The 24435-nt window shown below is 39.0% G+C and overlaps 1 protein-coding gene across 3 annotated transcripts in view; it reads right to left on the bottom strand.

Moving 5' to 3' along the window:
- The window catches only part of ITGA2 (integrin subunit alpha 2), a 69513-nt gene that overhangs the window by 13533 nt on the left and 31545 nt on the right, over nucleotides 1–24435 (bottom strand). For all 3 annotated transcript variants that reach the window (XM_066181138.1, XM_066181139.1, XM_066181137.1), the window contains 19 exons: nucleotides 23076–23190; nucleotides 22541–22668; nucleotides 21253–21401; nucleotides 20084–20234; nucleotides 19476–19641; nucleotides 18129–18202; nucleotides 16647–16785; nucleotides 13355–13500; nucleotides 12503–12646; nucleotides 10407–10610; nucleotides 9496–9632; nucleotides 7876–8015; nucleotides 6753–6904; nucleotides 5586–5696; nucleotides 4954–5036; nucleotides 4019–4160; nucleotides 2310–2402; nucleotides 1193–1269; nucleotides 1011–1094 (listed from right to left, as the gene is read on the bottom strand). In XM_066181138.1, the coding sequence (XP_066037235.1) occupies nucleotides 1011–1094; nucleotides 1193–1269; nucleotides 2310–2402; nucleotides 4019–4160; nucleotides 4954–5036; nucleotides 5586–5696; nucleotides 6753–6904; nucleotides 7876–8015; nucleotides 9496–9632; nucleotides 10407–10610; nucleotides 12503–12646; nucleotides 13355–13500; nucleotides 16647–16785; nucleotides 18129–18202; nucleotides 19476–19641; nucleotides 20084–20234; nucleotides 21253–21401; nucleotides 22541–22668; nucleotides 23076–23190 (2435 nt within the window). The remainder of the gene's footprint in view (nucleotides 1–1010; nucleotides 1095–1192; nucleotides 1270–2309; nucleotides 2403–4018; nucleotides 4161–4953; nucleotides 5037–5585; nucleotides 5697–6752; nucleotides 6905–7875; nucleotides 8016–9495; nucleotides 9633–10406; nucleotides 10611–12502; nucleotides 12647–13354; nucleotides 13501–16646; nucleotides 16786–18128; nucleotides 18203–19475; nucleotides 19642–20083; nucleotides 20235–21252; nucleotides 21402–22540; nucleotides 22669–23075; nucleotides 23191–24435) is intronic.

The raw sequence follows: 24435 nt of genomic DNA, 5'->3' as shown, positions 1-24435 counted from the left end.
ATTCAGTATTTGGGAAAGATAAATAAATCTTTTCTTTGATGAAAATTCAAATATCCTACCTTGATCCGAGAGTGACACCAATGTATTTTTGTTTCAGTTGTAATCTAAGTTAAACTTCAACTGAAATCATTCTTGTTTGGAACAGTAACAGACTGAATTGTTACTGTTCCAATAACTGTTTGAGTGCATCCTGAATCACGAAGCATTTCTGGGGCTCAGGATAAGAATTTTCAAGAGCACTGTATGAAGATAAAAGGTCTTAAAAGGCTTTTTGTTGGTCTTTCTCCACCTGCCTGCTCAGCTGCCTCTCCTTATAAACCACTCTTCCCAAGGTAAAGGATCCCTCTTACAACAGCCCTGACTTGCCTTCTACATGGACTGGCACCAGGCAGGGGGTAGTTTTGAGCCAGAACCTGGATGGGTGCATGGGAAAGCAGGGTGTCTGCTCCCAGCACCAGTGCAGCTGCAGCAAGGGAGAATCTGTCAGGTGCACCTCAGGTTTAATTCAAATCATTATCTCAAACTGCTGAAAAGTTTATATTCTTACTCCAGGTTCAGCAGATATGTCCACATTTTTTTTCCCCCTCCTTTGCTGAGAGTCTGAATGGGGCATATTTTTCCTTTTGATATTTTTTTGTTTAGTTTTGATCACTGTAGCTCCAGATTTGATCCCATGTCATTACATTTGAGCCAAGAGTCCAATGTTATTATACAGTATGTACTATTTATGTTATCAAGACCATATGCCCTGTTTGGCCTTTTTATCACTTCTGTTCACAGAAGCATCTGAAACAACTGTTCAGAGGTAAGCACGGGTCCACACCTTTTGTAATTTTTTACATATAAGTTTGGTTGGAAGGACAGATAAATCTGCTACTACTGGTGAAGAGGGAATTTCTTATGACTTCCAAAACAAAAGCAAAGCTTCACTATATTTTAGTGGCCTTTCAAGACTGTTACTTCAAGTAGCTTGGCAAAATGACAGTGTCTGCTTACGTAATTCAGCATACCTTGTGAAGTGAATTTCTGCATCGTATCTCAAAGGAATTGATAAGGTGACCTGGTTGTCCGAGTCTTGCTGTTCCTTACTTTCACTGTTCATCAAAACACATTTGAGTCAGGTGTAATAATACTGTTTTATACAAAAAAGCTTTTAATGCCTAACTTGCTTTCGTGTCATTGTGTACTTTACCTCCATGCATGAAAACTTAGAACTGCCACATTCTGAAGATTTTTAAGGTTAAAATCAAAGCTAATGTCAAAGGATACCTACGGAAGAGACAAGGAACACATAGTAAATGAGTTGGTACAACAACCAGGGGAATTCCCAAAATACATTATTCATGTGTACAACAATCTAGAACTGCCCTCTGTATCTAAACTCTCTACAGGTTTCTGTGTAATATTTCAGTAATTTCTTAATACTCAGAATTGATTTGTTCTTACATTCCCCTACAAGTTGGCATTCCTACATAAACATGAGTTATTTGCATTTTAAAATTGTGTACAACTAGCTACAAGCTGCAACAAAAGGTGTTCACAATTCCTTCCTTTTAAACACTAGCACTTGCACAAACTTTGTATTCACTCTTTTCTTTCATTTGTTCCAGCACTTCCATTTGATCCAGTCCATTTGAGCAATTCCATTAACATTCAGAACAAACGTAACTTTTTAGATATATATTTTTTATTATTCTACATGTCCCACAACAGAATATCATATTTCTGTTCTTTCTTGCAAGTTTCTTATTGTTCTAGTTGATTATGTTAGAGGCTAGAACCCTCTTTCTGCTCTGCCCTTGAGGAATAGGAGATTCCATAAAACTGTGGATATCCTGAGGTTTATGGCATATATGAAAAAAAAGACATACAATTCATCTTAAGGCTGTGTGGGCGTCCCATCTCCTCCCAAAAACAATACTGCTTTCTTGGAGAGATGAGATTAATGGAGCAGGTGATAGAGTTACCCCAGATTCACAATGCAGGAGGGAGTTGATGGGAATTGTGTTCAGTTCTTAGGAGCCTGCATATGATGCTCTATGCTTCTCTGCCCCCAGCTTGCACTCTCCAACAGTTACATAACTGCAGCTGCATTTGGAAGCTGTGGGTTGTGACAAATGAGCTTTGAGAGCCTTTCTTCCTTTAATCTGGCAGAGACTCACAAATTTCAAGCCCTAGTTTTCTTCTTTTAATGCCTCTGTTGTGAAATCTAAGAAAGTCTTATCAGCAATAAATGCAAAGTTAGAGAAAAACAACAGCAGAAATGGTTTTGGTTATTGCTCAAGGTTACTTAAACATGCTAGCTGTACCTGTTGTCCCGTTCTGAAAACAGGATAGCTTATTTGGCAAATGACTGTACTTTGTGCTGCTCCTGTTTGACATGAGACTTCAGTCCCATCACTCTGCAGAGAAAACAGACAGAAACACCATCTTAATGTCAGGTTTTGGCAAGGCAGAGAGGTGTGTACCTTCAACAGCATGTGTATTATACTAAGGAGGAGTGAAAATAAGTGTTATGGCAGTAAATCCTAGAGATGCAGCAGATGAGTGGGGCATAGCAGGGACAGGAGGAAGTCACAAGAAACGTGGACCATTCCCACTCAATTTCTTGTGGGCTGTAATCATCTTATTAAAATTTTGTACTGACCTTGGAAGAAGGAATACAAGCCAGAGAATACAGGTCAGCTCCAGCATTAACTTCTACAGACCTTTTTTACAGAATTTTTACAGAACTTTTGCAGAAATATTTACACATTCTTAGACCTGGTTAGTACTTTCACTGTAGAATTTTGTATCCAAAGGGGAATTCCTACAGAAATCAAACTTTCTGTAGGAAAATCTGCTGTACATAATATTTTGTTTACTATTTTGCAGAATGCTGGCTTGTCATCATCCTTGATTCAAAGACAAGTTCACAGACCAGAGCCAGTTATCAGCCCTTGGAGAACTTATTAAAAAGTACTGTCTTTTGTAAAAAACATTCCTAGTAGACATTTATATTCATTAATTGTGCTACAAAAAAAACCCTCAAACCCCCCCCCCCCAAAAGACCCATACATTCTCAGTTTATGTTTTTCTTCCTGCCTTGAAGCAGGCACATTTTTGTCCAAACTTCACTTGCAGGCTGGAGTGCTTCTAAGCAAAAGGGCTTTTAAAGCAAAAGAAAATTCTAGCTCCAGTGTGGTCTTTTGGCAGGAGTGAAATGAACAATCTTGCTGCACAACAGGATGGGGAGGTAGAGGGGCACCCCCAGCGCTGTGTGTAGTGTGTACTTTTGCCAATTCATTGTTTAGAATAATGCTGCTCTTGGGCAGGAATGAATGCTATCCTTCCTCTCCCTTCAGTACAGGGATTGCTCTGGATTTCATCCCCAGGATTATCATGCACCTCTCCAGTAGGAGCCTGACCATATAAGCCAAGCACTTATGAAATCTGCATTTCATCCTTTGTGAATTGGGAGCAACAATTTAAATTATAGGTATACTGCACTCCCCAAAATAGTATGCATAATTCCTGTCTTTCCCCTTCTCTAAGACAAAGCTTTTGGTATAGCAATCATGTCAATCTGATTAACTGTCTAGCTGGAACACATGACCTTGGCAGTAACACTATTTCTAGATCCAAAGTCTGTGCTTTAAGGATTCATCATCAATGCTGCATGTCTGATTTATCAAATATAAATTCCCTGTGGCACAGCAACTGCTTCAGGCATGTTGCTGAGAGTTGAGAAGAAGATGTGGGTGCCAAGGCCTAAAGTGAGGAAAAGATGTCTGAGGTGAGGTCAAACTCGACAAGTTGCCAGCTTTTATGCTGCGTTGGAAATATCTCTCCTTGACCTAAATAAACTGATATGCCAGGGGAATAATTCTGGTATCCAAGAAAACAAATTGTGAGAGAGTTTTGTGGACACATTCTTTTCTGGAATATGCACTGCTAGAAAGGGAAAAAAAAATAAATTCTCTGAGAACCTCAAAAATCAGGGGCAATGACAGAAACAGTGAAGTTGGGTATCACGCACCGGTAAAGAAGATGAAGCAAAAAACAAGTTCTCTGAAAATGTAGCCTGGATTCTGGTGTTATATGCATTTTCCTTTTTATTTCTCAATTTGACATTGAATGTTAGTCTTCTGTTTTTGCTGCTCACAATAAACTGTTGTTTGCTGTTGGAAAATAAAGTCCATTGTTGTAAATAGAGGTACTAGAACAGCTGTGGATCAGGAAAATGTGTTGCCTGAAGCCAACAACAAATAACAAGCACAGCAAGACATTTCCTACATTGTACACGCTTAAAACCTCTGCTTTCTAAACCCCTTGGCATAAGAAATTCTGTAATGGTGTTTCCTAAAACCAGATAGAATTATTGTCTTCTGAAAGTGCAGGACTTTGATTATGTGTTGAAAAAGTGACTTTGCTGAATTTTCAAGGGGTCTTCCCTGGTGGGAAGGTGGACAGAGTGGGCAGCACAAATGGGCAGCCTTACCTCTGTGATGTACATGTATGCATATATCTGACATGGACTTAGAATATGTGCTGCCCAAATAGTTGACCACAGCTCCCTACTGGCACAGCTATTGCAGGATCCTCACTGCTCCCTGTAGGAGGGATGAAGACAGCTGGTGCAGCTGTGCCGCTGCTCTCCCATTGTGCTCCCTTTCCCAACAGCAGCCAGTGAGACACAATTTGTCCAAATACACAGTGTCCTCATCTCTAAGGTACCAAAACTTGGGTTGGTCTAAGCTGACAAGAGTCCTATATCTATGTTTGTGTTCCTATCCTACCCCTTTTTCCTTGATTGAGTTTAGATTAAAATGCCATTGCTCTTTTTATCCATGCTGTTTCTAAGTAGATGTTGAACTAGAAAGGCATTCTCCTCTAGAAACTCATCCAAAGCCTACAGACAAACCAACTGGTGAAAACACTGGACCCTAACAGTTTCACTGATTCAGCTCTTACCCGTCATCTGCCTTCCGCTGAACATTCAGGACAAGATCACAGATACAAAGTTCATCTTCACCACAGTCTTTAATAAAAGGAATCTAGGAAGAACATAATCATTTCCTAAATGACAGGGCTCAACATTTAACATTATCTGAAGACACTAGAGTGCAAACACCTTCAAGTTGAAACAAATTCTTGGCTTGCAGATAAGGAAATCCCTCTGAAGGACATTAAAAATCTTGACAAGTGAACGAGTGAACTGGGTAGTGTGTTGCTACATGTGAACTGATGCAAGAATGGTACAGACAGGTTACTCTTCAATGACAACAAAGGTGATGCAGTCAAATTAGTTTCATCTCTCTTTTATGTACCTTTTTACTGTAGAATAAACTGAAAGAATTAATCTTTGCCATCAACTAGAAGCTCACATCAACAGAGACATGGCTGAACTAACATGTTATGCTATGGTGGCTGGTGTGTGTGTGTAAATAAGATCATGCAATGCAGGCAAACCAGGGGACACCCCTCCATGTGACTTACATGGAGCACCAGTTTTCACCTGCATGTATCTCTTGGGCATTTGTGGGGGCCACACATTATGGATGTGTATGGCCATGCATTCCTGAATAGTAAATCTGCATACTTACACTATAGGCCACAGATGCTAGAGAAGATATGTCCAGGACAGGGCTGGAGCCAGGATTTGCAAGGCCAATGTCAATGCGCAAACTGAGTGAATTCACTGTATCGGAAGGCTCCTGTAAAACAAATAGTTCAGATGATGGCTGTCAGCACAGAAAACAGGGTAAAATTGGTAATTTCTATTGTGAATTGAGAATGTGCAGCAAAATCATCCTTGCTCTAAACAAGGAGAAGACACATTTCAAAGCTTAATTTCTCTAAGAAAATAATTTTGTGAGATTGACTAGTGTGGGCTCCTGTAGATTAACAGTTTTCAGTGCAATTTCTGTGATAAAACTGAGTTTTTCTAGGATTCCTGAAGACTGTACACATCGCAGTAAGGGATAAGGAACATGCAGATTGTCTGCAGCTGTAGGACCCAGTCCTCAAAGCCATCAGCAGGTAGCTTTCATTCTCATCTAGCTGCAGAGGTCAAATTCCTATTCCACTCTGCCTTAGCATCACAAGGAGCATCTGGGCCTGAGTGACACTAAAACACAGTAAGTGCCATGTTTCCTCTTTTTCCCAGTACTTTCTTTTTCTCAGAATCACCTTCCAGCCCTATGGCTCACAGATCCACATGGCACTAAATGTGATCAATAGGTCACTGCAAACCAGAGCAGGGACAGAAGTCTTCTACCTGACCCAGCATCATGCAACAGGGCTTAAGGCAAGGCTCAGAACTGTGTTCAGTCATTGGTTATGGAGAAAAATGGAGACCTGCTTATTTTTATTTAGTTCCTGGGTGTATGCTAGGGATTAAAGTTCACCCAAAGTCTGCTTGAGCGTTACTTTGAAGAAAACTTTTGCATATTTGACTTAGTTCTTAGAGGAGAGTCCACTCAGAGAGAAATTAAAATCTATTTAAACTATAGAACATGGGCTCTATATTACACCAAAGCTGAATAACACAATCAAAAACCCTCTTTCCTATCCTAAAAATCTGTACTGAATGTGACAGTTATTAGTTTCCATGAAATCATAATCCTATTAAGTATTTTTCAGCTGGGGGGATTTGGGAAACATAAATAAGTGGGTACACCATGCATGAAATTCATATTACAGGCAAAAAATTAATCCATGTCTTCCTCTGATCACTTTTTTTATACAAGACTACTTGCAACTGCACTTACTTGTACACTGAAGACATCCTTAACACAATTCTCTTCATGATGCACCACAAGATCCCTCTGCATGTACCTTTCATTATTTTCTTTGAAAAATCCTCTAGAAGTCACTCTGGAGGACTGAAGATCTGCATCCAAAGTTGCATTGTACTTTATAGCTACAAGAATAATAACAGTACATTTTCGATTGAGCATGGTTGCCTGTGATCTCATTACTATGCTCAATATTATGGGGACCAGGCTTTCCAAACCACACAAAATATTTCATGTTTTTCATAGCTAAACACAGAGCAGTTTCAAAATGAAAATACTTTCTCTCTTGTGTTTTCCAAAGCAGTCAAACAGGTTTAGGTCTTGATCTGCAAGGAGCACATTAAATGGCAATCAATCCAACCTCCATTGCAGATGTCTGAGTCTGCAGCTCAGGCAAGAAGCCAGTCAGCAGGGCCAGTGTTACTCTCTATAAAGGGCCCTTGCAACAATATCACTGACTTTAAAGTCACTTAAGGGTGACTTTAAAGAATCTGCATCTTCTCTTCAACCACATAACAATTTCTGCCACCTTCTCTTTGTTTTATGATTAATATATTGTGGAAGTTTATTGTTATTTTATAGCTTAAAATCATGAGTTCCTAAAGGCAGTTTATGTAGCACTGAAGCAGTCCAGCTGGTGCTATCTGTGAGACTGAACTTAAAAACTTCATGGAAGCCTACTGTTGGTCACAGAAATATTCCCTTTCCTCTGAAAAGAAGAGCTTCCTCCCATTGACAACTGCTCTGAGCCTCTAGAAAATTTCTGATTTTCTTTTTCTGAAGAGAGAGGAGAAGTATGCAGTCTGTTGTTGAAACCAGAAGGCTGGAAAAACCTAGCTCCTCACTAATGACATTTTTGGGGATTGTTGAACAACAAGGACACAGCTCTCCTCTATACTGTTAATTGCTCACTTTTCAAAGAGTATGGAGCCAGTGATGAATTTGGCCTTAGAAACATTTTCTCAAGCCCTTAAGTTTTACATTGATTTTGTGATTCTTGACATTCCATCTAATACATCTTTAGAGTTTCCATTACTCATTTGAATAATGGACTTTTGAGAAATTAGTATAAGAAAAATTATTGAAATACTCTTACCCACTTGATTATTTTTCTTAGCAGGTCTAAATGTAGCCCAAAAACACATTTTGGCAGTTATATCTGTATTCTTGTTCAGCAGGCTGATTTTGTCAGGTTTAAATGAAGCAATTATGGACACATTTGCAATGCCTTTTGACCTGAAAAGTATATTTTAAAAGTTACATGGGGTTTTGACGAACACTGGGTAATATAGATGCTGTTGTCTAATACTATCTGTAAATGTTAGTATTGATTTTTTTGGTTCCCAATGTAGACTTCTTTCAATGGCACTGGTAAAATTATTTTTCCTTAGATATACATGAATACATATTGCTTACATGCTTAATGTTGATATCATTGCTTCTAACAATACATATTTTCATGTCAAATTAATGGCTAATTGATATATTCATCTTAATGCTCTAATCAATTTCTCAGGCTTTAGAGAATGAAGCCCTTGGCCTATTTTCCAAAGAAGTAACCTTCTGTTCCTTTAGTGCTCTTCTGGGAAGGTGAAAATGGGTAATTCTTCATTTTATTTAATTATCTATTTTTTCCAAAAAACAACTTTCATGTAATTAATCAAGATATTGAAGAACAGTTTCAAAGGAACCCTACATGTAAAAACAAACACTTTAAACAAAATGAAATGCATTAATCAGCCCAAATGTCAGAGCGAAAGAAGAATGAGTATCTTCATTAATCAATTCTAAATAAATGCTGGTACTTCAAGAAGCATAATTTTCTTTAATGAAATTCCCAGCAGCAGCAGCAGCAGTCAAAGGTCCAAACTGATCATTCATTTTTAATTATCTTGTTTCATGATGAAAGAAGTAGCAATTCAGTGATATTTTTCTTACAATGGGGAGCCTCAGGCATGAAGACAGGCAACAGATAGGAAAGGAAACAGCAATTGAATTTAGCTCCTCAAGCAAGGAATGGAAATCGCAGCCTACTTAGCCAGGCAGATGATTTGGGTTCTGCAAAATCTTTTTATATTTTGTGAAAGTACTCTGACTTCTGTGGCAAAGGCAATGTGCCATTAAAAATGTGTTTCTTGCCAGAACTAGGTGTCAACTCTCTTTTACTGCTCTCTGTCCTTACCCTGTAGGACAACACTCCCCCATATCGGCCTATCAGCTGTAAAGGTCACGCACGTTGTGTGAGATGTGGTTTCATCTGTTTCAGGCTCAGCTATCAAAATTATGCTGTGGCTACTGAGGTACACAACCTGCTTCTATAAACACTCTCCATCAAGTCCCATTCCCTGGTGCTGTCCCTTCCCTCTGGACCATGCGTCTGCACAGCAGTAGCAGGCAGATGTCTCCTGGCCCTCTCATTGCTGGTCAGGTCCCTCCCAGCAGGATCTGCCACCTGGCTGCCTCCCACATGCCCTGGCTCTGCCGTGTGCTGACCTGGCTTTCAGTGGTTTAATGATAAATGCTTAAAAGAGATTTAGTCTAATGGTCTTTTTTTAGCTAGTTTTGGTATCAGTGATGAGGCAGTAAGTGTGTTAGTGCTGAACACATGGAACTAAAGAGCTTTTTAATTTGCTTATTTGCCTGTTTAATTAACTACATGTTCAACTGCTGCATCTGAATCACTAACTGCTTCCTTCCTAAGAAAGAGTATACCAACCATAGCACAACCACATTTCCATCAGCACCAACTGATACGTCAGCAATGCCATCGTCATCTAAGTCTCTATGGCCATCTACTGATCTTCCAAAGAATTGGAGCTTTTGTCCAAAAGCAGAATCCGATCCTAAGATTTTCTGGGAAAGAGAGTTTGGTTACTGAGTTTGCCAAAGCATGCTTAAGTCCATAGGTAGTAGCATAATTAATAGATTTTCACTGATACTTCCTGTATAGGCAATGTATTGTTTTAAAAAAAATGCATTTGTGGGTGCTTTCGAATGCTTTTGTAGCACTTCCTTCTCCTCTGTTGAAGCAGACAAATGACTAGATTTTTCTTGGGAGCAGATCAACTAGCTGACTGCTGTATGCCAGATACAGCTGGAAACTTTTTCCATCTCACATTGAGTAACTCAAAGAGTATGAAGCTTAATAGGAGTTCTAATGAATACCTGCTGCAACCAGAAGATCTGCATGGAAAGTGATAATAACATTACCATTACAGAAGACCAGTGAAAGAATTCCCAGTTTAATACTATGTATTTGTAATTTGCAGAGCTGGGATTTATCTAATCTTCATTGCTCTCCATCAACACTAAAAACCTAAAAATAATGGGTGTCAAACACTTTTAGGATATTAGCTGACTTCACGCTCAGGCATCAAAAATGGCTCAGAATGAGCATCTTGCACATCCTTTTGCTCTATATGGTTCAGTTACCAGCACCACAACATCACCCTGGATATGCTGATAGCTGAAGGACAGAGAGGAACAAAATGTGAAATAAGCCATGAGAATAACAGTACTCCTTTAAGAGGTTGAAACATTAGCCAATTAAAAATATAGAAAACCTTCAGTTTTCCTCTAGCAGACTTAAAGCTACCGAGTACAGCATTACGCAACACAGTTATTTACCTGAGAATACTTGGTATGTATAGTCTTTTGAAATCCATTATATATGTAAATTGCTCCAGAGTTTTGGTTTTCCAGTGGTGCGCCTATTACAACATCATTAAAGCCATCCAAATCAATGTCTGCAAGTGCTGCAATTGCTGATCCAAAGCGTGCATTTTCTGACCCCTGTGGACCTTCCAAGAGTTCTTGCTGATCCAAGATTCTCTTTAAAAATTGAAAAATAAGAAAAAGCAGAAACACAGCTATCATTGCACCCGATTAGACACAGGAGCAGTATTTATGTGCATTGTTTTTTGTTTCTGTTTTCCAGTACATTCCCCTCAGACAGTTCAACATTGAATTCCTTCCCCATTGTATTTCCCATTCAGTTTGCATTATGTCTCAAAGTCTTGGCAAGAATTACACAGCAAAATCAAAGGATGCTATGCAAAGTACTAACAGCAAATATAACCATATGTATGAAGTTTAAATGCCCTCTCTGTCCTCATCTGACTGTTCTGAAGTTTCACAATACATTGAAAAATACAGTTTCCAGTTTTGGATTACTGGTTTTTTATGCAGAGGGAATGGAAATTATGTAACTGGACATAATTCTTTGAAACAGAACTGGAATTTCCTTACAAAACTAATGCAAAAAACATGTGTCCAAATGGTAAACTCCTGACCTCTCCAATGCCAATGAAGAAAGAAAGATTGGAGATCTTCATAGTTAAATAATCCCATTTACACTAGATTAAATACTACTCTGGCAAACAGCATTCTCACCTTTAACCTCAGTTATCATACTGCGCTTAAAATTATAGAAATAACAGCTAAGTTATTTATTGAAAATGACTAGAAAAGTATTACTTGCGCAACGAGGACAACTTGCACAAATCCAGATTATTTAAAAAAAATTAAAAATACCATTCATTATTCTTTCTTATTTAAAATTTAATAATTTTAAACCCAACATTTGACAACAATTAAAAATTGTAAGATAGTCTTGCAATTTATTTGGTTTTCAAAAGCATAGAAAAAGCATTTTCATTTTTCTTTTCTTTCGTATCTCATGTCTGATAACACAGGCAAAAAGACCAATGTCAGCTGCCAACTTTCAGCCCCTCCATCTACATTGAAATTGTTTTAGGGTAGTTTCCTGTTGCATCAGGATACTCTGACTGAGGTCCTGCTGAGGAGGATGGTCCTTCCTCTCTATTTATTTGATTGCAATTTACCTAGTAAAGAGACAGTTTTCTGTTTTCTCTGATGGATGTCAGATATTAATTTACTTTGCAGACATTCAGTGAATGAAAGACTGTTCAAAAATGCCAGAGAGCTCAATATGGTTAATATATATATTCTGAAAACACCTACTATGGGTAAGAATAAAAAGCACTGTCAGTCAAGCATCAGACAAATAACTAAGCTTTACTGAGTAGAGGAGACAACAAGAGTTATGGTAACCATCCAGTGCCAGAGTCTATGAAACAATGCAGAAAGCTGGTAGAATATTTCTTAGAACTGCTTTGGGAATACTGTCAGGCATTGAATACATTCACCAAACACAAATGGCAGATTAATTAGCAAAAGCCTTAGCTAGGTTTTTCAGAGATATGGCCAACCCATGCTTATATTAGCATGAAGCACATTGCCTGACACCAGGACCAGAGAGACACTGACAGCACCAGACCCCTGACCACTAATAATGATTAGCTACTGCCTTGCTCATTGGCTCCATTTTGGTCTGTTCCAGCTGCCTAATTCCCAGATTACATGCACAGGCAGGTCTGGCGCAAGTTTGCAGCTGTTACTGAAAAGCAGAACACATAATGCAGCATTGGAACAGCCTCCACACACAGCCCTCTAACCAGGAAGGCTTTTACTATTCATCCCTGCCCTTATCCCACATCCCAGAAAAGCATGTGCTGTTTCTTGTTAAAAAAAAAAAAAAAAAAAAAAAAAAAAGTCACTTGAAATATTTCTAACACTTTGTAAAGATTCACTAAATAGTGACTTTGAGGATCTAGAGAGGTCAAATGCCTTTTAGCATGTATGTGGCAAATCTGATTTGAAAGAAATTAGCCCTAAGCAGTGCTGGCTTGAGCCATTTTTACCTTTGTGATAGAAAACATGTATACTCTCCCTTCTTCCTTCTTCAGATCATTCATAAACATTGGTGCACCCACAAGCAGCACATCTGTCACAGAATCCCTGTTGACATCCACTGAACACACCACACTGCCAAAGTAGGAACCAATCTGAAATCAGTAGTAAATGGGTTGTTGCTGTGTATGGTTTTTGTAAATCATGTTTTAGCACCTGATTCAGAAAACTTACATGCAGTAATATTCCAATACTACTGAATTTTGATGAATTAAATTACTCTGTAGCATGCTCCATTGTTGGAAGAATCATATCTTTACACATATTTCAGTGTTTCTGTCCTGTAGTCGTTGCTATGGCTTTACCACTCAGCAATACAAATGCCAACAGAAACTAAGATATGGGACGGGTATATTTTTTATAACTGCACATGAAACTATCCAACCTCTGATCTACTTTCAGATTTTGTACCTACAGATGGTACCAAAACCAACTAAAATAATTCCTCCTTCCTCAACAGAGGAAAAGCGATTGAGCTTCCAGATCTGTCTTCTGATGTCATCTACTTCATAACTTCTCAGGCAGAACAGAGTTCACTGAGTCTGTCCCAGTTTGAATTGCTGACAGAAGGACACACTAGTTAGATTTGTATATTATCTTTTACCACTAATTGGATGACTTCCTAAAATACTGTTTAAGAATTACAGCTAACCTCATTGAAATAGTCTAGTAGCAGAGAAAAGTTCAAGTGGATTCTAAATGCTTTGAGACAAAGAGGAAATATCAAAACAAATTGTGATTTACTGCTGGGTCAATAAAAACAGATTCCTGAAGGTCTGTATTCATGACCAAAATATACTTGCCTGCTCGCCTCTCTGTGACTGTACAATTGCAATATTACCATCACTATCAACATCATAAACCACCACTCTGCCAGTGTAGTTGGATCTTGGTGCACCAGCAACAAAATAGACAGAGCTCATAGTTGAGAGAACAGCAACAGAGTAACCTGGGGATAGAAGCCAACATTTAACATATGTGAGTGACCATTAATTACAATTTATCAATTGGTTATCCATAAAGGCACAGAGGATGCCTGGTCAATCTTGTATGTTAACTACAGAGAGTGACGACTCCAGATGGGAAGTTATGCTGTCACATATGCATAAAATTTGCAATATTTTCCTAGAGAGAAGAATGACACACAGATCAAGTTGAAGCAGGTTTACAGAATAACATGGACAATAGCTTAGATTATTCAGTAAAATGTAGACCACAAAAATGTCATGCTTGTAAAGGAGACAGGAAAAAAATGTGCAAAGAGTATCCTTGGAAAGAAGAAATAAAGAAATATGAGATGAATGTTTGAACCAGTCTTCAGGCTAGGGAGGAACACCTAGATTTTGCAAAATTTGCAGTGCATTTTCCCACAGCTCACCAAACCACAGACCAGTGACTTGTCTGAATAGAAGAGGCTACATTAACAGCATGTCAGCTGCAGGGTTGATTGAACTTCTTTGAACATTTTAATCCTCATTACCATTATTCTAGCATTTATCTGCTTTCAGGAAACATTGTTTAATACTTGCAAAAATGTAAACATGTATTAGCAGTATAAATCTAGCATTAGTACATACTTTAGATTTCTGTGGTTTAGTTCCAGCAAATTTAAGAAAAGAAAACAAAGTGATCCTTTATAAAGTCTATAGTGAAACTCAAGAACAAAATGCCAGTGGATGGGACAGAATATGCTGATCTGCAAGATGTAGAACAATATGAGGAGCACAGTCTAAAAGGATTATGCTGTGATCTTTACATCACACCAATCTAATTCAGATTTTTTGTTCAGACACAGGGTGAAAACAACTTTTGTGACAGGAAGTGCAATGAGCAACGAAACAAGATTTTATTCTGCAAGTTAAGTACACACCTTCCTAACTAATACAGAATGCAATCATTTGAACTGACTGGGAGCAGTGCAGAACAGGGGCCAGTTGATCAGGCTATGATGTTCTAGCAGGTCTTTAACTTACGCTCCCCCAAGATAGTGAGAGAGAACTGGTATGGAGAGTTCCTACTGGAGGACAGAAAGTGGAAGGGTCAGAAAAGGCAACAACATTGTTTTCTCCAGAAAGATTAGAGTAAATATGCTAAAACTGCCTTGTAGAGAAAGGAAATTACCCGAGCTTTTAAAAATTATTAAGAAAATTAAGTAAGAGAAAGTCTGAGGAGATCATACATGCAAAAGAGCTAGTGCTCATTTGGTTGGGTTTAGATTTATTCATTTTGTTGGATGCAAGAAATGCTGAGCCATAGGGGAAAAAAAGTTAGTTGCAAAGAACATATTATTAAATAACTTCAAGAATGAGAAAGTCATAGATGCTTAATGTAGTAGCATTATTCAGGAATGAAACAGCAGAGCAAGCATGTTGATGGTTTACAGAAAACATTTCAATGAACTGAGAATACAGACTGACTGGCTTTATTGGGTCACAAAAAACATGTCAAAAATACATATGGAGATTATAGGGAAAATCTCTGTTAAGTGGTAGCAATATTCAAAATCTATAAACTGAACAGGAAAAGGCTACGAAAACAGCAAGTACATATGAAACAATAGAAATTCAATCATCTTCTCACCCACATTGAACTGGGGAAGAACATTCAAATATTGTAACAGAAGCAACTCATAATGATCAGTATGATTCACTAGGCAGCCTTTTCAAATCTCATGATTTATCATGTCTCTGTGACTATGCTGGTTTTGGCTGGAACACAGTTAATTTTCTTCACAGCAGCTGGTGTGGAGCTGTGATTTGGATTTATGCTGGAAACAGTGTTGATAACACAGGGATGTTTAGTTTTGCTGAGCACTGCTCACACAGTATCAAGACCCTTTCCTCTCCTCACCCCACCAGTGAGGAGTCTGGGAGGAGTCACAAGGAGTTGGGAGGGGACACAGCCAGGGCAGCTGCCCACAAAAAATTGCAGGGTTTCCCATTCCATATGGTGGCATGCTCAGCATACAAAGCTGGAGGAAGAAGGAGGAAGGAGGGGGATATTCAGTGTGATGGCGTTTGTCTTCCCAACTCGCAGCTGTGTGTGTTGGAGCCCTGCTCTCCTGGGGATGGCTGAACCTGCCTGCCCATGGAAATCCCTTCTTTTGCTTTGCTTGCATGCATGACTTTCACTTTGTCTGTATCTCAACCCAGAAGTTCGCTCACTTTGACTCTTCCGACTCTTCCCCATTCTCACTCCCTTTAAGAGGAGTGACTGAGTGGCTGCTTAGCTGCCAAGTGGGTTTAAACCATAGCAGTGACAAAGACTGATTTTTTTTTTCAACTTACCACTTTGATATTATTATAATTTAAAAAAAAGTCAAGTTTTTTCAATGAACTGTTGACCAGTAAAAAATAATTTTTTTTGACCAAAAATTCTTTACACATTCTCCAATCCTTTTGTAATAGATGTACTGTATTAAATTCGTGTATTAAAAATTGTGTGTATAAAACTATACAGTGGAATGTAAAACCCCAGACTCCTGGAAGTAATCTGAAAGCGACATCTGCAGACATCTGCAGGAGAGATAACGGGGAAACAGCCCATTAATCACGGGCTGACCACATCTTCACAGTTCATCAGAAGATCTGATATCGATCTGGGTGGAGATCAGCAGAAGCCTCCCAACAGAAGATTCAGGGACTCTTCCTTCGGACTTTCATTCAATTCCTCAGGAAGCCCTTTCAAACATCCCTCACAGGGTGTGGGACATTTCAATGATTGTATTATTTGCATGATGTCATGTTCTTTGGGCGAATCCTTGTTCTTTGTAATAGTCTTGCTTTCGCCTCAGAGCAGAAAAATGGTATAAAACACCTACCCTGAGACCCCGAATTTGTGGGCAGTACTCCAGAGAAGCACCCTTTACTGCTCCCGGATTGTCCACCCAACATTCGATCGATGTTGTCCTGATTTATCGTGGCATTTTCCGAAATTGATTTTCAAATTTGTAAATAAATCTTTGATTTTTGGAATTGGCTCTGATCATTTATAACACTTTCTTAACACAAATCTGGCTAGAGGAGAACTTTCCAACTTCTTTAATATCTTAATCAAGGTTTCATACATTTCTAGATTTGTATTTAAGCCCCTTACCTAGATATGAGCTATGATTTCTATCTTGTAGAATCTTCTCAAAGACGTGGCTTGGAAAGGTGGTGACTCTGTCTGAGGACTCCTGAACTACTGTTCCACTCCAGTCATAGGCCCCAACTGCACCCAGCAGCAGAACATCCTTTAAAAAATAAAAGTCACCATTTTAGAACTACCTGATTTAGAAAAAGTGTGAGCAAAGCTGAAGGTCCCATGCATAATTTCCTACATGGCTGTGTTTAAGCCAGTGATGCAAACTAAAGCCTCCTGGCAGCTGACTGGAGCTGCTCAGTTGCCACTTATCCTCTTGCAGTGGAAGGGTGATAATCCCTCTTAATAGGTCAGTTAAGCCCTGCACATAAATGACTGGTTTAGTTCCTGTCACACTGCAACTCATGATAAAATACATTTATTTAACACTGTGATAATTTCCCAAGTCTGTCCATGCTGAGGTTGGGCTTGCTGAGTCCATGCTTTTATGCACCCATGATCCTCAGAAGATTGAGGATCACACAAACGCAGCTGTACAAAAAAATTAAAGCCCTTTTTCTAGACAACAAAAGTGACAATGACAGCACACAAAAGCTGATGCAAATAGATACAGTTTAATTCTTTACATAAGGAGATGTCCTTGAAAGAACAGTTAAATCTAAAATCCTAATTAACATAGCTTATTATATACAATATTTCATACAGAAACACTTAATCTTATACTTGTATATAGAAAACAAACATAATTTTATTTATTCAAGTTATTAAATTCTTCACTAAACTGAGATACTGTTACAGAAAACTGCAATAAACTTGAATGTGTAATTTTACTGAAAAAATGCCCATTTGTTTCTCATTTTTTGCCATTTCTTAGCATCAACTGCTTCATAATTTACAACTTCAATTTGTGCAAACACAGAGGACTTACAAAAAATTATTTCATTCATCTTTTAGGGCTATGAGAAAGAAACAACCTTCTTGTATTTTCAGTTGAAAGCTTTTTCAACCACATTTGGATTTTACAAGGAGGACTTATTTGATAAAGGTAATCTTAAAATTGATTAGCATTTAAATATATCTTTTTTTTTGGTTCTAATTTTTAAGTGAAATACGCTTTAAACAAATATTATTAATTTTATAGTTCATAGAGAAATTATTTTCAGACTTGATTTATTTATATGTTGGTGACTGCCTATCAGCTTTACAATATAGCTAGTCACAAACATGGAGGAATTAAATTTTTCCTGCTACATGAACTCAGAAATCACTGAAATCATCGTATTAACACATCTTAAAATCAGTACATGAAACAAACTATAATACAACTATACTTATTAATATATATTCAAGTAAAAAAATTAAAAAGAGAATTTGATATTCTCCTGCTTGTAAAAAGTTCTTAAAATTGGACATTGAATTTTTATTTCGTTGTTCTTACACTCATGTGTACATATGTACATCTATTTGTATCATTAAATAATTAAAGTCAGATACCTTTTTTGGTGAGTAATATGCACTGAAGCCCACCTGTGACATTTCCATTTGGAATGTATCACCTTGATCAGTACCTGGTAAAACAGATATACATATATGGTTAACTCTATATAACCACACAAAATCCAGTCTTGCTGCCTTTGAATTTAGCTATATAGGTACTGTGTATATCCACAAATTAGACTGAAACATTTACAGACAATGGAAACTAGAGCTGGTAAACTAGAAAATTTGGAGGATTTAATGGCAAATTGGTAAGATGAAGCCATGATCGATGGCATAAGTCGCTTCCAAATAAAAGGGCAGAAGATGATGGTCAAGATGATTTGGATCAGTTTGGACAGTCTTGCCACTGTGGCTGGTCTCTTTTTGTGTTTCCTAGGAAGCATTAATACCTTGAAATTAGCAGCTTTAATGACTGTATATTCACAACTTTCAAACAGAATAGTAATTTTTATTTTTATAGGACTTCTAAAAACTATTGTAATTGTCTTGAAAAATACTGTGACATCCATTTCCTAAGCTAGATGGATGGGAATTCAGCGGGAGTACTCAGTAAAAAGACCTATTCCCTTGTTTTGAGTAGCAGCATGGGCCTAGCAAAGAATAAAGAGGGTGACAGAGAAGGGAAGATTTCTTACTGAGTATAGAAAAGTGGCAGACTTTCCCTAAGCTCCTTAGGGAGTTGAGAGCAGCTTACACATCTCCAGTGTAAGGTCTGAATTTTACTTAATTTTAAAAGCTGGCTTTTGGGACAATCAAAGTATCTCTGTGTCACCTCTGCAACACCTTCCTCTGAGCAATGCACAGGAGTGTGGGTGGTGCTAGGGAGGGACCTGGTAGGCACCACAGAAACTGCATTTTCAATTCTGTAATCGGTATCCTAGTCTTCTGGTTTCTTTAGGGTGGTGTTTTTGTGTTGTTTTTGGTTTTTTTTTGTTTTTTTTTTTTTTTTTTTTTTTTTTTTAATTTAAAATGGCTTAGGATTCATACAGGTGAAGCTCACAAGCATAAAGATACCTGTATTCTTCTGGTGGTGACAAATACATTTAGTTGCATACAGAAAAGCCCCCATTCCTGAAGCCCATGGCATGACAGAAATTTTCATCAGCTGGGGAATGTTTTCCTCAAACTGCATAAATTGACTTAAAGCTCAGGATAATTAGGGGTGGAGAAGCAGGGGGAACACATGTGAAAACCAGAGCCCTCCTGGTGAGCAGGGAGGAGCCTGTAGCTCCAGCTACCCCTCATTTTCACAACACTGCACTAAACTGAAGCTAAATAAAATCATAAGCTTTTCAGCTGGGAGAATCTGATCTAATTTTTCAAAGACATTGAATATTTTACCTTCTATACTAAAAATGCGCTCTCCAAGTGTTCCTGCTTCTTCCAGTAGTGCAGCCTCAGATGACACATTGAAGAAATACTTTTCTGTTGGGTGACTAGCAATTCCCTTGATTTCTTTAATTAAGTTTTTAGTATCAAGTTCATGCCTTATTAAGTATCCCAAAACCTTGTGTAAAGAAACAAACAGCAAAATAAGAGAGAGAGAGAGAGAGATCATGGTGCTATTCTGTTTCCTTCTGTGCTATTTTAGCAAATATTCCACATATTTTTAAAAAGTCACCTTTATTCACTATGAATACCTTTATTCAATATGATTTGCTCATTAGAGTTCATTCCTATGCAGGGACCATTCATACAGGAAAAGTACATAAGGCTTGGCAAGGGAGAATATCACTGAAGTTGCCCAGGCAATTCTAGTCTTGCTTTTTCAGCCAGTGAAAAGACCAGTATTTCCACCAGTTCAGAGGTTTAATTTGACTGTCTTCAGTCTCACCAGTGTAACAATGTGCGCATTACATACCACTTTTGTATAGAAGATGCACTTTCATACATACACAACAAAACAATCTTTCAAACATGCAGTAATGTATAATTTTAGTATTACTTACAGCAATGCCAAATCTGGTTATATTGTCTTCATTGCATTTACCTATCACTGTTTTCAAGTTGGAGCCATCGTGTGATTCACCATCTGTCACAACAACCATGACTTTGGTGGCTGTTGGGCGTCCCCCTGACTCAGCTGAGAAGGCATGCTGTCTGTTATAAAACATTGGGTTTATCACACATCAATCCATAATGGATGGAATCCAGCACATATACTGTAATGAATATGTCCATCACTGAATTAGAACAAGTTGCTTTGGTAGTGCGTAAGAAACGTAACCAAAGAAACAGGAAAAAAACATGTAGGACTGGAAGGATTGGATGGTGTTTCTGATAAAAATATAAATTCCAGGAAAAACAGTATTTTTTTTGTACAGATATTTCTAAATGAAAAGGGGGTGTTACCAGAGCTATTAAAGTTTTATGACACCAGGAATTGGCATCACTAAGCTCAGACAAAAATGGAACAGAATTAATAACGAGCTTCTCAATACTACTGCAAATACTGACTCCATTGAAGGCTTAGTCTGTTCCTAAACCAAATTCTCAGGTTCATTTGATTTAGCATGTATTTGGGCCTAGACTTCTGTACTTGATTAAACTTCAAAACAGCATCTTCTTGTTGAGAAATGGACCTGGTTTGTATACATGTTCAGAGTCATGAAACATTGGTTTAAATTTTCCCTATTTTTTCATACTCATGGTGCTGCAGTGAAAAACTGAAAACAGACAAGAGGTTTTATTTTCTCTGCCATCAACCAAAGCCTGACCTGCAAACACAAATGCTACTGGGCCTACTGAATCCCTGGATAAACTTTAATTCTTCCAGTGGTTTTGTATCTTCCCTAAAACCTTGTCCAGTCTGTTTGATGCACTGTCATGTTTAGAGATGTGTGACATAACAAGCAATTCTGTTGGGTACCAGAATTACTTTAGAGTAGAGTTCAACCCAGTGGTTAACAATATGTTTTTCAGCAATTCTAGTTTACATATTCCTGTTCCAGTCTGCATGGGACTTTGTAAATGTACCTGATGGATTCTGCTTAATGCTAGGAACTTATTCCAGGGCCCTGGGCACATGGTCTTCCAGTGGGAACGAAATTCAAGATGTTCTCATTGCCATGTAAGGTAAGTTACAACAGTTGCACAGTAAATCATCAATGCATCTCACCTTGCATTGTCGATGGCTTTGAAAGTATTAGTGAGATCTCCTCCCTTCTGATATGTTTTCTCCATTGCTTTAATAACCTCATCCTTTGTTTGATACGTGTTCAAGTTGAAGACGATGCGGGGATCGTTAGCATACTGAATTAAACCCACCTATGCAATAAAAAAATGGTATTAAATTATGATGCTTTACAATTAGTTACATAGAATCATGATGCTTACTTATGTGTCAGTTTGGTGTAAAAGGTCTGCAGATGCAGTTCTCTTTCAACACATATAAAACCAATTAATATTAACACATTTGAAAAGCAAAGAAAGCTAAAACGCTCTTGTACTTTATATCATTTGTTATGGACTACAGTATGTTACTGCAAACAATCTGAAATAGTAGACATTAAATGTTGGCTTTGTTACTTCTGGAAGGGCTGATGGATAGCAATAATACAAGAAGCTATGGGAAAAATAAGAAAATAGCAATAGTTCTACAAACTGAGAGCACCTCAGTTTGATTTCTTCTAAGGAAGTCCTAAAGGTTAGTTACTTACAGCACTGCAAACCTTACTTTTTTTAATACAGGTGAAGCTAAAGACGTATGATAAGATGTGCATTTAAAACAAAAGGAAAAAAAGAGAAGATGCTAAAGGTGAGGTTCAGAAGAAACTGAGAAGGAAGCCTAGCTTTCAAGCACCTCACTTCCAAAGTAGCCCAAGGAAGAAGGCAGCCTTTGGGAGAGAGATTTCCAGTGCCCCAGTCTTTGTTCTCAGAACTGTTTAGGAAAATGGACAACTGTAAAGACAGAAGACGTTTAAAAAAAAAAAAAAAGCAATAACATTTTCCTTACTATCATCAAATCAAAAGAAAAAAAACCTCTCAAAGATCAGTGAGTAAACCAGCAGGAAAAGCTCCTGTTTTAAAGATGCAGCAGTTGAAAAGCAAGAGTTGTATGAAAAGCCCATAAAAAATCTGTTCAACTTTTATCACATCCCCAAAAGCTATTTTCAATTACTTTTACATCCAATGCATGAAAGAGATCTGCCTGCCCTAGATACAACATAGACTTCTATTTTGGTTAATTTATATTTTGGGTCAGATTACTAATCCCTTTTCGAAATACGATAAACATGAGATAAAATTCCCAGCACTGAACAGGACAACTATGTAATATGTGGCTTTGAGGGAGGTACTGTAGTTACAAAAAATCATGCTTGGTTTCCTTTAAAATTGTTTGGTTTAGGTTTTGCTTTGTTTTGTTTGGGTTTTTTTGGTCTTTCTCAAATATCTCTTTGACTTACCTGGGTCTTGTTAACGCCTATGTCTAAGCCTTGTACAAATTTTTTCAAAAATGCCCGCACTGCATCCCAGGGATAAATGCTGTTTGACTCATCACAAACCACCACAACATCTATAAGAGAGGAACACTCTAAAACAAAAATAAGAAGTGGACAGTAAATGCACTTGCAGTTCAATATACCCTTCAGCTAAATCCAGAGGTGCATATTTAGGTCTCACATAGGCAACACTTCAGATCAGAAGGCTTTGCCAGAATGAGGACTCAATAGGAGCATATGCAGGTTTTAAGCCTGCACTGGTGCAATGCCTCTGAATACAGAGGATTAAGATCATATCTGCATCAGCATCAGCTCAAAAGTTGTTGGTATTTACATATCAATCCTGAGACTTTGCTTTTGGCACTTACATTTTTTTAAGCAATCAAAATTACCAGTCCCCAACACAATATCTGCTGGTTTTGTTTGATATGTTTGTTTGGGTTGGTTTTTTTGTTTGTTTGTTTTTTTTTAATTGATTCTGTTTTGCATGTTGCCTTACTTTGAACAGCAGGAGAAAAGCTTCTTAGGATCTCGAAACTTGGACTGATTTCAGAACAAACTCCAGTTGCATAGTACTGTCTTCCACACTGCTGTGCCCACAAGGGACCACAAGTCTTAAAAAATAACAACAAAAAGAAACTATAAAAGTAACAAATACTTGTCTCACCATATCTATACACAAACCCATCACAAGCAGGACGGCAGGCAAATAGGACCAGCGAAGCTCTCTCGGGTTATCGGGCCAAATGCCTTCAGTAAGCGCTGTGTGTCCCCCCTGTCTCACAGTTCCTCGGGGGAGGAATTCCAGCCGGCGCTGTCCCTCGCCCATCCCGCGGCCCGGGCACCGACCCCGCGCTGCAGCGCCAGCAGCAGCCGCCAGGTGGCGGCAGCGCCCCGGGCATGCGGGCCCGGGGAACGCGCGACGGCGCCGAGAGGGGATAGTGACAGAAGAGGGGGGACAGTGACCCCAGAGGGGGTACAGTGACAGAAGAGGGGGTACAGTGACAGAAGAGGGGGACAGTGACCCGAGAGGGGGGACAGTGACAGAAGAGGGGGACAGTGACCCGAGAGGGGGACAGTGACCCGAGAGGGGGACAGTGACAGGAGAGTGGGGACAGTGACCCGAGACGGGGGACAGTGGCAGGAGAGGGGGGACAGTGACAGGAGAGGGGGACACTGACAGGAGCGGGAGGGCAGTGACCTGAGAGGGGGGAAAGTGACAGGAGAGGAGGACAGTGACGGGAGAGGGGGGACAGTGACGGGAGAGGGGGGGACAGTGACAGGAGAGGAGGACAGTGACAGGAGAGGGGGGACAGTGACAGGACCGGTGGGACAGTGACAGGAGAGGGGGGGCCGTGACCGGGGATGGCGGGGACAGTGGCCGGGGATGGCGGGGACAGTGGCTGGAGTGGGGCGCCCGACAGCTCGGACCCCTCCGAAAGTCTCGTCCCCAGGGGAATTCATCCCGCATGCACAGGAGAAACTGCAGCATCTCCCGCCTCACTGTCTCTCCCATTCGGCTGCACCAGCGGGAGAGCTCTGCCCCTGGCCGCGCATCCTCCCGGCTACGTGTTTCGTTGGCTTTGGGGGAAATGACCCTGCTTCTCTGCTGAAAGCAATCTCCGTACAAAGAAGTCTTTTCAGCTGGATCAGCCAGCTGTTATTTTTGTCTTTATACATCTTTATATGTATTTATATCAACCACATATTAAGAGAGTATTTTGCCTTGAGAATACAGGGGGAGCTCTGTGTGTGTGGAGGTTGAGGTGCCGAGTTGGTGGGTGTATTTCCTTCTTAAAAGAAAACATTAGAAACCTGAGGAAATAAATAACCTCTACATAAGCTCTCTCCAACCATTC

The sequence above is a fragment of the Chamaea fasciata genome, unplaced genomic scaffold, assembly GCF_029207755.1.
Source record: "Chamaea fasciata isolate MVZ Bird 193981 ecotype frontalis unplaced genomic scaffold, bChaFas1.0.hap1 SCAF_4, whole genome shotgun sequence".
In the NCBI taxonomy this organism is placed as follows: domain Eukaryota; kingdom Metazoa; phylum Chordata; class Aves; order Passeriformes; family Sylviidae; genus Chamaea; species Chamaea fasciata.
This window is presented reverse-complemented; position numbering and strand designations above follow the sequence as displayed.